Raw genomic sequence first — 17,381 nt, forward strand, 5'->3', positions numbered from 1 at the left:
GCACTGCACAGGCCTTGTGCTGGTCCTCAACATAGGTGTGAATTATAACCCAGACACAAAGTCTCAATCTCCTACACAAATCTATAAATCACCATGGGAATTGAGATCAGGCTACCATATGGGTCTGCGGGGGGAATCAATATCCGTAATCCACATAAAAACCAACCACCCGTTCATACCTGTGCAGACTTTTTTCCCCCCTTATAAAAGTAGCTGCCATTTTGCTGTTGTCCCCTAAGGTAGTGGGGAACCAACGACACACCAAAGCAGACATTAAGGATTATACCAGAATCTCACCTTCCAGCTTTAAAAATTGCACCATCCGTTTGTCTATCAAAGTATCGTTTTCATGGCTGGACTTTTTTATTAAATGTTGTTGCAGGGAAGCACAACGTGGTCTCCGAGACATCTCAACATTGCAATGCCAAGAGGCTATCCCACCAATAAGTCATCACTCACCACAAAGCAGTGTGATGTTGAAACATTGCTTTTAGGGTCCAAATTAGTTCCTTCTCTCCTCCTGTTTACACAGACAAAAGGGTTAAATGTCACTGATCACATTTAACATTATTACCACTTGAATTTGTCCTGAGTGTGGAAAAAGACCAGTTGAAAAGAAAGAATTTCCTTTACCCTTTGCAATATATGGGAGATTTTCCATTTTCTTATTTAAGAATACTTATTAGATCATTAACCCTGTACCCCGCACAACACAAAAAATCCAGTTTGTGCTCCTATACTTAGTGCAATGATAAAAGTTACAATACCATTTGAGCACAGCACAAATCATACCTCCCCCCCAATTCTGCTCAGTTTTGTTTGTATGAGAGGCCATACGTTTTGATTTATCTTCTCTTTTACTTTTACAATAACTGAAGGCAACGTATGTAGGTTCTTAGACTCAATCAGAAGACATTCATCTGACTGGAAGAATGCTGTAAGACATAACTGCCCTTTTAAAATGCCGTCTATGTACTGGTGGATGGTGGAGTTTTCTCCTCTCACACAATAACGTGCCATAAGTCAGTGCAGATTAGTAAAACTCACTTCCTACTGAATGGCATTAGTTATGTCCGGAATGCAACATAATATATATCATGGCTGCTACTGGAGGATCTGGCATTTCCTGCAGTTTGTCAAATCTGCTGTCTCAACACATGCTTTACCTGTAGGAGAATAAGCTGCATTTGATATGAGTCCTTTTTAAACTGCTGACAAAAACTATAGTAAATTGTCACCCAAAAATATTGGACTAGCACTGAGCTAGAATAAAGCTGTGAAAACCAAAACAAGCCACCAAGTACATGTACACTTACAGCAGTGTGTGCAGTACAGACAGTGCACAGCCAGGAAGTAAAGGCAAAAACAGGAGGAGGGCTAGCTCAGTGGGTTTGAGCATTGGCCTCCTAACCCCAGGGTTGTGAGTTCAATCCTTGAGGGGGCCACCTAGGGATCTGTGGCAAAACAGCAGTGCTGGTGCTTTTTCCTGCCACAGTAAAAGGCTCCAGCAGCAGGGAAAGGCTCTCGCATTAGGGAGCTGCCAGAGCCTTTCCCTGTCATGTGTAGCTACACATACCCCAAGCGCTGCTGTAAGTGTAGACAAGGCTACTGTACATTTTGAGGCATGAGCTGAAAGCATTTCCTGGAATCGTTTTGAAGTAGAAGCAACATAACTCACTTGTCTTTGCAGAGTCACACTTTCCACATGTGGTGCAGTGATTTGAACGTTTCTCTATTACCCTGTCTCTTCCCACAAGCCTCACTGCTCCATGACATATTACCCTACTATTATTGGGCTACGGCAGAAGCCCCAACCAAAATCAGAGACTCGTTGTGCTGGGTACCGTATAAGTACATAGTAAGACGGTCCCTGTGCCTAAAGATCTTACCATCTATAAACAGACGAGATGTAACAGGGTCAATACCCCCTCATGGCCGTAGGGCGGCCCTGCAAATGGCCCCCGCCCTGTTTCCCCTCTTTAAAGAAAACACCAGGACGACTCTTATTTTGTTCAGTAATGCGCCTTTTGGGGGCTAGATTAAAATAAATAAATCATTCCCAAAATAAAGTACTCAAGTCCACCCTCCCAGTCTCTCCCATTGAGGGTCTCCCAGGCCTTCCCTGCCTAGAGTCAGAGTTCCCTGCTGGTGCTACTCACCCCCAGCACTTTCCTTCCTCTCTCTCAATCCCACCTGATACCTCAAGGTTCCCTGCTGGAGTCTGTCACTCCAGTTTCACTCTAGTTGTCTCCCACCCACCTCTGCAGCTCCCTGATGTTCTTTATAGGCAAAGCACCCCATACATACCCATTTCTACTAATTAAGCCCCACACTCCATTGTACCAGACAAAAGGGTGGGAGGGGAAATGGAGGCATACAGAGATGAAGAGACTTACCCACAGCCACGCAGCATGTTGGAGGCAGAGTGAAACACACAAAACAACAGGGATATGCTCAAGATCATCACAGGCCTGATTCAAAGCCAACGAGTGGCAGGAACCGAAGCATGGGCAGTCAGGCCTACCAGTCGGAGCTGGAGTCAGGCACCGGAAAAGGAACAGGGGGTCAGAACAGAGTCAGAGGCCAAATGACCAAGCAAGAGTCAAACTAGACTTAGAGCCAGGAATCAAGAGCCGAAAGTCAGAACCAGGATAACTGGAGTCAGGGAAGGCAGGAGCAGATCTGTGTCCAATGCAGGACCAAAGCTAGAAAAGCAAAGAAACAGAACCCAGTAACCAGGCAAGGATGCAGGGACCGGGAATCGGAAGAGGGTGCAGGAACAAGGCAGCGTTTGTCTCAGCAGCAGGTCAGGGATCTGGCTTGTTGCACAGAGTTTCCTGGAATTCCCTCCATGCTTAAATTGTGCACATGGAACAACTGAAGGTCATGGGGAGTGTTGCTAATTGGGTCTTCTGTGGGCAGCACTTCCTTTGGTGCCCAATCTCCCAGGGTTTACAGAACATTGATCGCAGGTCTGCCAGAGCTACCAGCTGGTGGTGTGGAAGCACCAGTCACCCAGAGCCCTACAGACTCACATGCTAGCCACCAGATCCTTACAATGAGAGTCTTTCCATTGTCATTGGATTAGGCCCTGAACCAGGGGTGGGCAAACTACGGCGCACAGGCCGGATCCGGCCAATGGGAGCTTCAAGGGAGGTACCCACAGGCAAGGGCAGCATGGAGACCTCTATCCCCCCTGCCCCTGGGGCCGGGAGCAGAGTGGGGTGGGGTGGGGCGGGGCCAGGGCATGCAGGGAGCCTGCCTTAGCCCCGCTGTGCGCTGTTGCCACCCCGGAGCTGCTCCAGGTAAGTGGCGCCTGGCTGGAGCCTGCACCCTGAACCTCCCCTGCACCCTTCACCACAACACCCTGTTGCACCCCTCTTGCACCCAAACACCCTGCCCTTAGCCCCCTGCCGCAACCTTCCTGCACCCCCTCCTGCATCCCAACCCCCTGCCTTGAGCTCCCTGCCGCACCCCTCCTGCACCCCAACCCCTTGCCCTGAGCCCCCTCCTGCATCTCAACCCCCTGCCCTGAGCCCTCTCATACACTCTGCACCTCTCCTCCACGCAACCCTGGCCCTGAGCCCCTTCCTGCACACTGCACTCCCTCACGCACCCTAACCCCCTGCCCCAGCCCTACAGTCATGGCCCTGCATGGAATTTCCCCACCCAGATGTGGCCCTTGGGCCAGAAGTTTGCCCACCCCTGCCCTGAACCCTTGGCAGAATTGTCAAGAGTTGAAACATTGACTAAAACAGACCACAGAACCAACAAATTGTCAATCTACAAGGACTGTGGTTAGAGTCTAAACCTCTCAAATGTCACAAGCATTCTGTGTGGAAACTAAACCTTTTAAAATCACGCAAATACCCCAGGTGGCAGTTTTTCTTCTTACCATTTCTCTTTCCCTGTTTAAAAATGCTATTACAAAAATCTGGCCATTCAAGAGTGACATAACTAGCTATAACTGTACCACACAATTTTACCTCAGAGCCTCCATTTACCGTAATTATTTCACCACCGCTGCACATAATTTTAACATTATGTAATGCTCTTCAATTAGGCAGGAGGCGATCTACTCCTGCTTGATATCACTAGCAGGTTTAAAGAAGCTTGATACGTGATCCATCTCAGCTGCATGTTTGACACAACCATATTTTTTTCCAAAATGAGAGAGAACACAGCAATCATAAAGAATGAATTATTTACAGACAGATTAGTACTTCGGGTCACATCAAGTCTTCACTAATCGTATTTAATTGAAAGTACCACAGTGAACATATGCACACTATTCATTAGGTTCATAAAAAACTGTCAGTGCTATTAAACACAACTGGAAAAGGAGAAGGCTCAGGCGATTGGTAATGGGAGATGATGCCTTCTGCCTTCAGGGTGCTAGCTCAAATCCAGCCTGAGCTGGACTAAACTAAAAATCATTAGCTGATAACTCTTTGGTGACGCAGTGAAATGGGCTGGTGGTCTCAATTCCTAATTGATAATTGAATGACCACATTATAAACCACCATCAAAATCTGCACCCGTTAGACCTGTGAAGTATGCAGTGTTGTAGCCATATCAATCCTAGGATATTAGAGAGGTGGGCTAGGCAATATCATTTATTGGACCAATGTCTGTTGGTGAGACACAATCTCTCTCACCAATCTGTCTCTCAGTCTGCTCTACACAGCTCTAACTTTGGACAGCAATTCAGGTTGGTTTAAACACTAATACCTAGCTCTTGTAAACTACTACTGTCAAGGTTTCCTCCCCCACTCTGAACTTTAGGGTACAGATGTGGGGACCTGCATGGACCCTTCTAAGCTTAATTCCTAGCTAGATCTGGTAACACTGCCACCAGCCAGAGATCAGTGTCTGGCACACTTTCTGTTTCCCCAAAACCTTCCCTGGGGAACACAGATCCAAACTCCTTGGATCTTAAAACAAGGAGAAATTAACCATCCCCTCTCCTTTCCCCCCAGACTTTCCCCTCCCTGGGTTGCCTTGAGAGGCTTCACACAGATCCAAACTCCTTGGATCTTAAAACAAAGAGGAAGTAACCATCCCCCCTCCTTTTTTCCCCCACCAATCCCTGGTGAGTTCAGACCCAATCCCCCTGGGTCTTAAAACAAGGAAAAATCAATCAGGTTCTTAAAAAGAAAGCTTTTAATTAAAGAAAGAAAGAGTAAAAATTATCTCTGTAAAATCATGATGGAAAATGCTTTACAGGGTACTCAGATTCATAGAGACCAGAGGGACCCCCCGCCAGCCTTACATTCAAAGTTACAGCAAACAGAGGTAAAAATCCTTCCAGTAAAAGAAACATTTACAGGTTGAGAAAACAAACATAAGACTAATCCGCCTTGCCTGGCTATTACTTACAATTTTGAAACATGAAAGACTGATTCAGAAAGATCTGGAGAGCCTGGATGTACGTCTGGTCCCTCTTAGTCCCAAGAGCGAACAACAACAAAAACAAAGAGCACAAACAAAGACTTCCCTCCACCAAGATTTGAAAGTATCTTGTCCCCTCATTGGTCCTCTGGTCAGGTGTCAGCCAGGTTTACTGAGCTTCTTAACCCTTTACAGGTAAAAGAGACATTAACCCTTAACTATCTGTTTATGACAACTACACATCAGTATGGCTCAAAGTGCTTTACAAAGGAGGTCAATATCATTACCGGCAACGGGGGCTCAGAGAGGTGAAATGACTTGCCTAAGGTCACCCAGCAGGCGAGCGGCACAGGGAGGGATAGAATGCAAGGCTCAAGTCCCAAACCAGAGCTCTATCCGCTAGCCCACATTGCAACTTGTGTCCGTTAGTCTCAGATACACGAAGAAAGGAAACAGAACTGGAAACAGAACCAATTTGTCATTCCTAAAGGAGATTCTTCTACAGTTCAGCACTGAAACACATTTGGCAGGAGCAGTGTTTGTGAATTTGCATAGTGACTGTTCTTGGTCTTCTTTCTGTGCTTAGGAACCTTCCATCTCCAGGATGGTGAACTAATTGTTTCTTTTCATAAGCACTAAGTTCACACACACAAAATAAACTTGCTCAAGTGGCCAGATATATTTCCTAATTATTTTACCCTTCAGTTTGAGTACCATGTAGCTTTGTCTCAATACCAACTGGAGATGGTCACTGCCCTTGGGTATGAGGTTCCAAAATAACTAGCATTTTGTGGGATTTTACAACCTGTTGAAAGGCAAAAATATCCAGTTTAATCCAGGCTGAACTCTTACAATGCATCTGTATTCATTTAAAAATGACTTGTAAAAACACCACACAGCTGATGTCTAATTAATGGTCTCTCTACTTTAACTGTCAACACTGGTTTTGTTCAATGAAACCCTACGTTTTATGTTTAGGCTCACTAATCTGCCCCATCACCTTCGTATTGGAGCACCTAAGACTAAGTGTCCACCTCTATCCTCACCTTCCACCTTGGTAGAGACCAGCTGAAGAGACTTTACTAATAACCTTTAGAATTCACATGTGGGAGCTGGAAGCAGGGCATTCTCAATGGGTTAATTTCAGGATTAATTTCCTCTGATTTTTTGACAGTTCTAATTCATTGACATTCAAGCACTGGTTCCCAGGCTTTCCATTTACTCGGGCTTTTGCTTAAGGAGGTGACCTGAACTGGGTGGAATGGGAGTTTTTTGCCAAGTTCTTTGAGACCCTAGGTCGATACTTTATCATTCTATATCTGATTTAATGTAAGTGATTTAAATAATTATGTACCTACACCTACAGTTTGCAATAGGTGCATCATATACATTGATAAACATATGGAAAGCTGCCCTGGGAATTATAAACATAACTTTGGCAAACATAAAACAGAGGTAAAGGAATTTATAAGTCAGTCAAACTACAACAGTATTTGTAAAGACATTAACAGCTTTTATTTCACTGGTGCAAGGCAGCATTTCATACACCACTCACCAACACCAAAACAAAATTTAATTGTCTATAAAATAGCTTCAGAAAATTCAAACATAACAAAAAGTAATATATAGGCTGTAATAAATCTCAAACAATCCAGTAAACTGCTTAAAGTTCATGTCACTCAAACAAAATACCATTTTCTAGCACACGTGGCAAAACAAAAAAAGTTGTTTTTTTTTTGTTTTGGCACCAAGACACACCAGTACAAATCCAATACATGCCTCACAATTGGAAATTTGTAACATCACTCCATGCCACGGATAGCTCTTTGTGCTTAGAACTGGTCATTTCACCCTCTCAACATCCTAAAATTGAAAATAATGTGAAACCTACATTTGTATTCCAAGTTTAGAACATTTATGTACAAAGAAAGGCCCCAATCCCGCAATGTAATCTGTGCAGGTGGACACTTATACCCATGCAGAGTCCCACTGAAGTCAACAGGACTCCACACAGGCACAGCGATCCATCTATTGAGGTTGGACTGCAGGATCACGACCTAAGTGGGAAAGGCTTAAATCCTTTTTCCTTTCCAGAGGCAGTAAGACAATGTTATAAACACCTAGACTGACTCCAGTACTGTTTTGCACATTCTCCTAAACGGAGACTTGCCTATTACCTAGAAGCTCATATTTAGGAAGGAAATAGGGATAGGCTTTAAAGGCAGTTGGCACATAATTGGCTTTCACTGAAATGGTTCTGGGCCATATGTAGTGCACTATGAGATCCAAAAGCTCCAAGAGATGAACGTCCACATCTTGCTTCAGTATTTACAGTAACTGCTGCCTTCTTCCATTTCAGAAGAGTTTCTTCACCAGCAAGATATCTGACCCATGACTTCCACTAGACAAGTGTTATGACATGACTCCAAAGACAGGATTATGACAACAAATACTAGGGCCATATTCTTCATAGTCCTTCTTGGTGTGACATACTTGGAAAAACTCTGGCTAAGAAAAAACAAAAATAAATCAAAAACATAAAACTGCAGAAACCTGTCAATAAAACTGTACACCAGTAAAGAACATAAGAACGGCCGTACTGGGTCAGACCAAAGGTCCATCTAGCCCAGTATCTGTCTACCGACAGTGGCCAATGCCAGGTTCACTCCCTCTGGGGCACCTAACAGGCAATGATCAAGTGATCTCTCTCCTGCCATCCATCTCCATCCTCTGAAAAACAGAGGCTAGGGACACCATTCTTACCCATCCTGGCTAATAGCCATTTATGGACTTAGCCACCATGAATTTATCCAGTTCCCTTTTAAACATTGTTATAGTCCTAGCCTTCACAACATCCTCAGGTAAGGCGTTCCACAAGTTGACTGTGCGCTGCGTGAAGAAGAACTACCTTTTATTTGTTTTAAACCTGCTGCCTATTAATTTCATTTGGTGACTCCTAGTTCTTGTATTATGGGAATAAGTAAATAACTTTTCCTTATCCACTTTCTCAACATCACTCATGATTTTATATACCTCTATCATATCCCCCCTTAGTCTTCTCTTTTCCAAGGCTTATCTATGTAACTGTCTTTTTTCTGGATTACAGTGCTTGAACAGGGTGCTATCCCCTTAAGAATAGAGCAAGCTAGGAACTCTTCGGGGAATCAAATGAAAGTTAATGAGTGGAAATCTGTCTGGGGAAGGGTCTAGTGAAGCCAGTATAAATTGTGCCCAATTTTCTTGTATTTGTTTCTCTTATGATTAATAAGATAGGATTGGGCCTTGAATCCCAAGAGTCTCTGCAATTCTTAAGCCCCAATTTATGGAATCCAGATGATCCCATGTTATAAATGTCAAATACAGGATATTTCAAAAGTTAGTCAGATTCTGAAGTCCTTAATCAGATAAAACTCATCGGTTCAATGAGGGTTTTTCCCAATTAAAAACTGTGTAAAGATTCCAAGATTTGGCCCAATAAGTTAAGTTTCAGTATAGCATGTACCATTTCACCAAAGTGAAAGCATATTAAACTGGGTATGCATATCAAACATATCCAATAGCAGAAAAATTGCACAGAAAGGACAATTCAGAAGGATTTTCATAAAGACATACTGTTGAAGCAAGCACGGAACCTCCAAACCAAACTGCATAGCGCTGCATATGGTGTGTTATCACTTGAACTTCAACCGGTTTGGGCTAGAAAGTAAAATGGTTCAAATTTAGTCAGTCATATGATTTTAGTTTGCTGGCAAGGGTCTCTTCTCTGAATGAGAGAGGCACACATCTTTACCCAGGGCTGGAAGCTCCCGTGTTCCTCCACCCACACTGCAAAGCACACAATCCACACCTTCCTTCAGGAAAGCAGGTCTCAGCGCCTCCTCAGGACTTGTTAATGAAGTTCCATGCTCTGAGTTATACCATACATTGAAGAGCATTGCAATGGACACACCCTTCCCCACTAGAGATTAAGTTCTATTATCACTCTGCACCTAGTTTCCATTGTCATTGAGAGAAGGGGCCCTTGATGCTGCTTGCTAACCTAAGTCTCCTATAAAGCAATACAACAGGTTGCCACTGCCACCACCAGGTCTATGGTTAACCACCTTTTTTAATGGTACATACAACGTAATTTTATTAATATGGTGCAGACGCAGCTGAACTCTACATCTGGTTACCCTCATATGTCCCATGCTCCCCAGGTTCTTATGCAGAAATGAAATCTCCTATTAATTAACGCAATAGTTGCTTTAAAGCATCCACATGCATTTCACTCACTCATGTAACTGATATATTTGAAATTCTTGTTCACCTTTATCTGACCACCACTGAGTTCTTCGCTAAGTTTCAATCTTGCATCCACTACTCTTTTCAAGTCTCTCTGTAGTCGACGTCCCAAATCCCTGAACATTGCGGATCCTCCTGAAAGAACCACATTCTACAAGACAAAGACAAGAAACTCTTCCTTGACATGCAAAAGTCAATTTCCCAACAAGAACTGTTCGGAAGCTGTCAAAATATACAAAATACCCCACCCCCTGGTTTGCACAGCAGGCCTGCAACTCTGTCTTACTTGGAGGCAAGTCAGTTTTATTGAATTGGTTTCTTTACATTTCACTTTATGCTTGACAAAAAATGTTAAAAATACCAGCTTTGAGCTACATTTCAGGGTTTTAAAACAAGTATGTGATTAAAAAGAGAAAAACAGACATTAAAATGGCATGTTGGTGCTCCACGTACATGCTTATTGGTAGCCACTTCTGCTTAGTGTGTTTTTAAAGTTTTATTACCCTCATGCAAAAGCAATATAGCTGCATAAATAAAAGCACATGTATTCTATACCGCATCATCAGTGAAGTTACTGGAGATAATCCAGATAAGGAGTTTTATTCTTGGTGTAAGACCATGACAAACCTAAAGCTTTATTTGTTTTGGGAAATCGTAACAACGACAAGTTACATATTTCATTAACCAATTGACCTTTTCAGACCCAGCCCTCCAAGTATAGTTACTGTTGAGTTTTGTGCCACTTCATGATTTCAAAGTCTTCATGATTTCAAAGTCTTCAAAGTCTTCATGATTACCTGGCCAACAAACTCTATAACAGAGAGAGGTACAATATCCCAGACTTCTCTTTTCTTTAAGTGTCTTACTTCAGAGGGTGCCCACCGCTACCTGATTGTCTTGTACTGCCATAGGTTTTCAGGGCCCTATTGAAAGCCCACTAGTCTGGTCCTGTGCACTCCAATGGATTGTGTTAAGACACTAAATACAGGACATTTAAAAATCACATGTACATTCACTTACTGTCCTGCAACTCTGAGAATTAATGAAATTGTTTCAGTGCTTTAGAATTTGACAAACAGGACCCTGGAAACTTAAATCCTGTGTATCTAACACAGCCCAGGCAGTGGCACAGCAAGCACCTCTACAAAGTGTCTAATCCCTGACTGAAGACATCCTCCATAAGGGTCAGAAAGAAACTCAGCCTGTGTCCATTCAATCTGCTGCAATTGCAAACAAAGGTGCCAGTTAGTACTTACTGCAATCATTTTTGTGGTGCGGACCACATCTACTAGGAACTTAACTAAATGTGATCAGGCACTCATTTCACGCAGACCAAGCTTCTATCAAATGGTAACAGTTTTTTGACACCACAGACCTAGACTGGAATTCAGCCAATGAACCAGAAGTGAAAGATTCCCTGTACCAATCCTTTGAACTATCCAGTCCCCATGTCTTTTTTTTTTTTTAAATAAAGTCCTGGAGTCCATGACATCTGTAATAAACATTCATCTTGCAGGATGCAGAATTAACTGCTTGGGGTTATTTTAATAATGGATAGAAGAAAACCTTGTTTTCCCTTGTAAAATAAGAGAACAGCTTGCTTCTCTGTTTATGATGATAATCTGGGCATTTGTCATAAAATCCTGTTGACAGAAAAAGTGTGACTCGGGGGTTCATTCAGATTACATTTAATAACATAAGCAAAAAAAAAAAAAGAATGCCATGGAGAAGAGGTCCTTGGAAAAAAAAAACAATAAAGAGTTGAATTTTTTTTTTAAAAAAAGCTTGAATCTGCCATCAAAACCAGAGCAGCTGCAGCAAATACCAAAATGAAGTGCAGAAAAATCAAGCAAGGTCTGTTCTCTGTCCAGATGAGTTACTAGCTGGATGTTCAATATGCAAAAGGAAAACTGAGAGGTGGTTTTTTTTAAAAAAGGACCACTGGAACTTATTTGATGACATGGCAATTAAGAAGATGCCATAAAAATCTATTGCTTGGAAGATAGCATAGAGAGGGACAGTGATAATTCTGTTCAGGATTTAAGCAAGTTCAACTATAGATTTCTTGGATGAAGTGAGAGCGATATTGCTATATCTAAAAAAAAAAAGAGAGATTTTTAAGAGTCTTATAGAGCACATGATTTAAAATGGTCTTCCTAGAAAGGAAGTGTGCAACTAACTACAAACCTAATATCCTCCCACTGCTACTGTTGCTATTACAGCAAACTTTTTAAAGTGGCAAATTACACATTGTTCAGAAGGTACTTCCAACTTGGCTATACTATAACAGAACACAGAAAATATTTCTAAATGACTGTACATGAAGAACATCAGAGACATTAAAACATGTTGGGAAAATAGTGAAGCATCTCAACTGATATCTGGACAAGCCAATCAAATTTGTTGCAGATCTTAAGTATTTCTTTAATGGCACATTTGCTATACCAATTTTTTTTTAAAAAAAAACATTAGATCACACTTGGTAATAGACTATTAGTTAATCTCTCAGAGTTCCTCTGTTAAATGTGTGGCTGCCAGTGCTGGGCCAAACCTAAGACCGCCTTGGCAGAAGACAGCTGTGTTCACATCTACGCTTCAACACATTGCCTGAACTCATGAGATCTGTTTTTCCCCAGGAGAATAAAAGCCAAAACTTTTTTGTGCACAAGGCAAAAAGAATCTGCATACATTTTTGTCACTCAACCAAAGCATCAGAATCATCTAGAAATCAAGGGCAAAGCAAATTGCCAACACCCTCCTCCTAACAAAAAAAAAATGTAAATACTAAAAAAACCCAAAACCTTATTGGTCTTGGATATTTTACCAGGTAGAACTCAGCATTACATTCCAAACGCTACTAGAGCGAAAGACTTCTGTGAAGCATGTTAAAAAAGACTGGTCATACTAAAAACCTCAGCATTTCACCACAGTGACATGCCCTGGAATTCTTCAGCCTTCTAGAGGAAGCCTGTCACGGAAGGTGAAGTCTAAACAGCTGTTCTCAGCCAGGCAATTCTTTTAATCAAGATTTTTAAAATATTGTGCTTGAACATGGAGAATCTGTAGACTCAGAAGAAACCTAAGCAGACCACAGGACCCACTGCAAACTGATATTGCTCAGGAGCCAGACAGATCCAGTTAAAAGATCTTATTTTTCAAAAAGATAGTCCTAAACAAGAAGTGGGTTTTAAAAAGTGTTTTTCCTTAATGGACAAATAACATATACACCTCTACCCTGATATAACGTGACCCGATATAACACGAATTCGTATATAATGCGGTAAAGCAGTGCTCCGGGGGGTGGGGCTGCACACTCCAGTGGATCAAAGCAAGTTTGATATAACGCGGTTTCACCGATAACACGGTAAGATTTTTTGGCTCCCTAGGACAGCATTATATCAAGGTAGAGGTGTATATGCAAGACTAGCTACACGGGATGGACTGAACGATACAGTGAGCCCCATGTGAGTTCACATTTCAGGGACAAGTAGGAAAATTAACTCCACCCCTCCAAGTAGAGAACACATTACCCTCTAAAGCAGTGGGTTTCAATATTTTTCATTTGTGGACCTCTACAAAATTTTGAATCGAGGTACGGACCCTTTTGGAAATCTTAGACATAGTCTGCACACACTGAGAGGTCCGAGGACCACAGGTTAAAAACCACTGCTCTCAAGGGACTGTCAGGAAGAAAAGACTTCCCTTACACTTACATTAAGCAAACACCCCCCGGGATACTGAAGTCTGAGAGATGGTACAGATGAGACATCTCCCAGCCCTTGCTGTACTAAGCTGAACAGGTTTCATTGCCTTTCATATTTACCAGAGTTTCAACTTCTCACTTTCAAAAGCTTGTCAAATGGGTCTCTCCTTCCTATTGATTACCTGAAATAAAACTGGTTGAACATACCACAGAAATTTGATGCAAGCTGTGCATGGTGCACTAATAGGACTTATTGCTGGGCAACAACGGAAAATCAGTTGAAGCCACATGCGACTTAGACTCATAGACTTTAAGGTTCGAAGGGACTATTATGATCATCTAGCCTTACCTCCTGCACAATGCAGGCCACAGAATCTCACCCATCCACTTCTATAACAAACCCCTAACCTATGTCTGAGTTATTGAAGTCCTCAAATTGTGGTTTGAAGACCTCAAGCTGCAGAGAATCCTTCAGAATCCTTCAGCAAGTCAATTAATTTCTTTGTCTCAGTTCTCCATTAAAAGGGACAATACTTACCAGCCTCTCAGAGATGTTATGGGGTTGAATATTTGTAAAGCAGTTTTAAGATAAAGTGATATACAAATAGCAAATATCATTCGGATAATTACACACACACAAAGTATTACACTCAGACAAAAGGTTAGACAGTACTTTGCTGTAGGGAACATGGTCCAGACTTGAGTTTGGGCTTGGATAACTTTATTTGGTCAAATGCTAAATGGAGTTTATACTAAGGAATGCTAAAGCAGCTCTGATTTTAGGTGAAAGGGCACTGGAGTAGGCCATGCACTCATCCTGGGGTTGGCCCCCTCTCAGAGTCCCTTTTGCCCTGTCATGTTTACTGTCACAAGGAATGAGTGGAAGTGTCTGAAAGGATAATTGACAATTAACCTTTAATTATATTTAGCAAAGTGAGAATGGGCCTTATTCCATTAGACAGAAGTCTCTTGCCATCTCCTCATACCAGCCTCTTACATGTGCTGCTTACAATGAAGACATCGGCTTATGGTCAGCAACAGATTTTGCAAGAAAATGTCGATTGGAATCTTCTACTATGACCTCAGATCAAGAAACCAAATGATTGGTCCATAACGAGCTATAGCCAACACACTGGAATCTCTAAGTGGAAAAAGATGGTCCCTGAGGCAAGGGGACACTGAACCCTCTACAAGACTAACCATGCAGAAGGAAAGCGGGGATTCTCTCACATCAACACCTGAACCTGTATCCTGCTATCTTCCCTGGACCAGCCATCCGGAGAAGAAGAAGTGAAAGACTGACCATCAGCTAAGCCAAGCCTTAAGTCTACAACTAACAGAGAGAAGAAAACGACCACCTCCCCTTGCACATGAAACAAGCTCAAGTTATTTACAACACTAGAACTAGTTCTTAGCTCAGACCAATCACGTGAATTCCAGATGCTATGACAGTGGTCCCCAACCTTTTTTATCTGGCGGGCACCTGACGATGAGCCATGGAGGACCGTGGCGGCGGACGAGCATCCGCCGAAATTCCACCGACAAGCAGCAACATCAATAGCCATCACCGCCGAAATGCCGCCGACAAACTGCGTCATCCAGAGGCGTCACCGCTGAAATACCACCAAAAATCGGTGACACTTCGGCAGCGACGCCTCTGGATGACGCAGCTTGTCGGCGGCATTTCGGCGGATTCTCATCCGCCGGCCAGTACGCGGGTGCACTTAGATGCCCCGGCAGCCACCATGGTGCCCGCGGGCACCGTGTTGGGGACCCCTGTTCTATGACCTGGTGTACACTTAAAAATTAGATTGACCTAGCTACTTTGCTCAGGGGTGTGAAAAATGTCATGTCCTGGGCACCGTAGTTAGATTGACCTAACCCCAGTGTCCATGCAGCTAGGTTGATGGAACAGTTCTTCTGTCAACCTAGCTACCATCAGGGGGTGGATTAACTACATAGACCAAAAAGCCCCTTCCATCATCATGGGAAACATCTACGCTACAGCTGCGCTGCTGTAGCGCTTCTGCTTTTAGCAGACTCTTAGCTCAATTTATTAGATAAAAGAAAGGCATTCTTCCTTAATTCCCTTGGAAGCACTGAAGTAATTCTTATGTTAACTTTATAAACTGATTTAATAATCTTTGTATTGGCGAGCTGGATAAATTGAACTACGCATCTATTGATTGAATTTCAATTGTAACCTTAATTTGATCATTTTATTGTGTTATATTTCATTAGTTTGGGGAAGTCAGAAGTAAATTGGATAGTGATTTTTTTACCTTCATATTTGTTTGCTTATTCTTTTAATTAATCTATGAAAGCAACTAGACTGGTTCCTCTCCCAAAACTTCAATGTAGGAAAACAACCTATTTAGAAGTAAAAGGTAAATAAATTGAGTCACAACCGGAGCCATATTTTAATTATTTGATTAAAATCCTATTACAACTACACTGCATGTCAGGAGGATGCCTTGTAATCAACAATGTATTTCTAAACTAAACTTGACTTTTAGACATGAACAAACAGGACTTAAAATGCCCTTAAAAGTACATTTTCAGTACATACTTAACATTTGGGTGTAATTTCCAGCTTGGGTAGGCATACCCGCACAAATTCACTAAAAACAGCAGCGTAGCAGCACCTGCTGGCTGCCCCGAGTATGCACCTGGGGTTTCAGATGGGATTGCACTCGGGGCAGCCAGCCTGCCCCACCGCCTGTGCAGTCACAGCTTCACTGCTGTCTTTAGCCTGCTTGCACAGATATGTCTACCCCAACTGGAAATGACACCTCCATCTCCACTGTACACATCCCTTAAGAAGAAGAGAGGCACAGTATGTCAAGCCTGTAACCAGACTATATCAATAGTAAGTCTCCAATCAGACCGTAGAATATTTGAACAAATGTCCAAATAAATTAAGACATTACCACAGAATCAATTTAACAATTTGTTAGCAAATTCCAAGATCATACAGATTAATTCAGATCATCTCAAATAACAATAATGTAAAGTTTAACCTACTTTTTACACTACATTTTGTACAAGCAGACAATCATTTGTTTTGGGTATAGTCCCCACTCACTTATAATTTGTAACAGCAAAGGTTTAGGTGATGTAACTGGTTCATGTACTTGTTCTTCATAACAATGAATAGGGGTCAAATTCCAGTTGTAACAAACTAAAATGGGCATTGCTCAATCCTAGTCCCCATTTGTCTGAACTGTAAAACCACCACAGAGTTCGGCATAAGCAGAAGCCTTGAAAGGACCCAGACTGTGTGGGTAAGTCAAGTCTAAGATACTTTATGCAGCATCTGAACACACTGTACTTGGAGCATGTGTCCATCACCACCATTTTTAGTCATCCATGTGCAGTATGTAGTCATACACTTCACAGCCTGCTAAGGGAATGCACATCACTTCTCACTGGATGAGAACAAGTGGAGGTTGGAGCTATCGGGAGATCTTTTCTCCTTAGCACAGGGAGATAGCAGCACCCATCTTTAATCTCTCCCAACAGCTGGGCTGAATGCCATAGAGTAAAGAAGTGACACAGGCTCTCTTAAGAGCTGCCACTGAAGAGGAAGAGAAGGGTTCCTCCTTAATGCTCCTGCAGTGGCTGCACTATGGCAACAATACTGATAGGATGGTGTGCCCCATGCTGAGTAGCAGGAAGAAAGATAGAAATAAGTTGTTTAACTTCTGTAGTCAAAACTCAGTGCCAAGAGATGATGTGACATGGACCTAATGGCATCATCACCAGCACTGGCCCCTCCTGCCAGCCTCCCTGCTCTGCACTCCCATTAAACTGCCAACTGTGGATTTTCTATTTGCTAAAGCACAGATTAGCGAGGTTCTCAATAACATTTCCAAAGCTTCACATAGTTTTGGAAGAACCAAAAATGCAGAAAAGAAAACTGATGACAATTGAGCTGAGAACCGCTGCAGAATCAATCCTCATTTGTAATTCACAAATCACCATATTTGGTTATTGGACCTGA

General features: G+C 42.5%; 1 protein-coding gene across 1 annotated transcript in view; it reads right to left on the reverse strand.

The window, feature by feature from the left end:
* Positions 1-6,205: 6,205 nt before the first annotated feature.
* Positions 6,206-17,381, reverse strand: part of ACTR3B (actin related protein 3B) — a 46,392-nt gene continuing 35,216 nt past the window's right edge. Inside the window, 3 exon segments of the mRNA XM_045005713.1 lie at positions 6,206-7,899; positions 9,004-9,087; positions 9,701-9,826. Coding sequence (XP_044861648.1) covers positions 7,804-7,899; positions 9,004-9,087; positions 9,701-9,826 — 306 coding nt within the window. The 3' untranslated portion in view covers positions 6,206-7,803.

This window comes from Mauremys mutica, chromosome 2, assembly GCF_020497125.1.
Source record: "Mauremys mutica isolate MM-2020 ecotype Southern chromosome 2, ASM2049712v1, whole genome shotgun sequence".
NCBI lineage: Eukaryota > Metazoa > Chordata > Testudines > Geoemydidae > Mauremys > Mauremys mutica.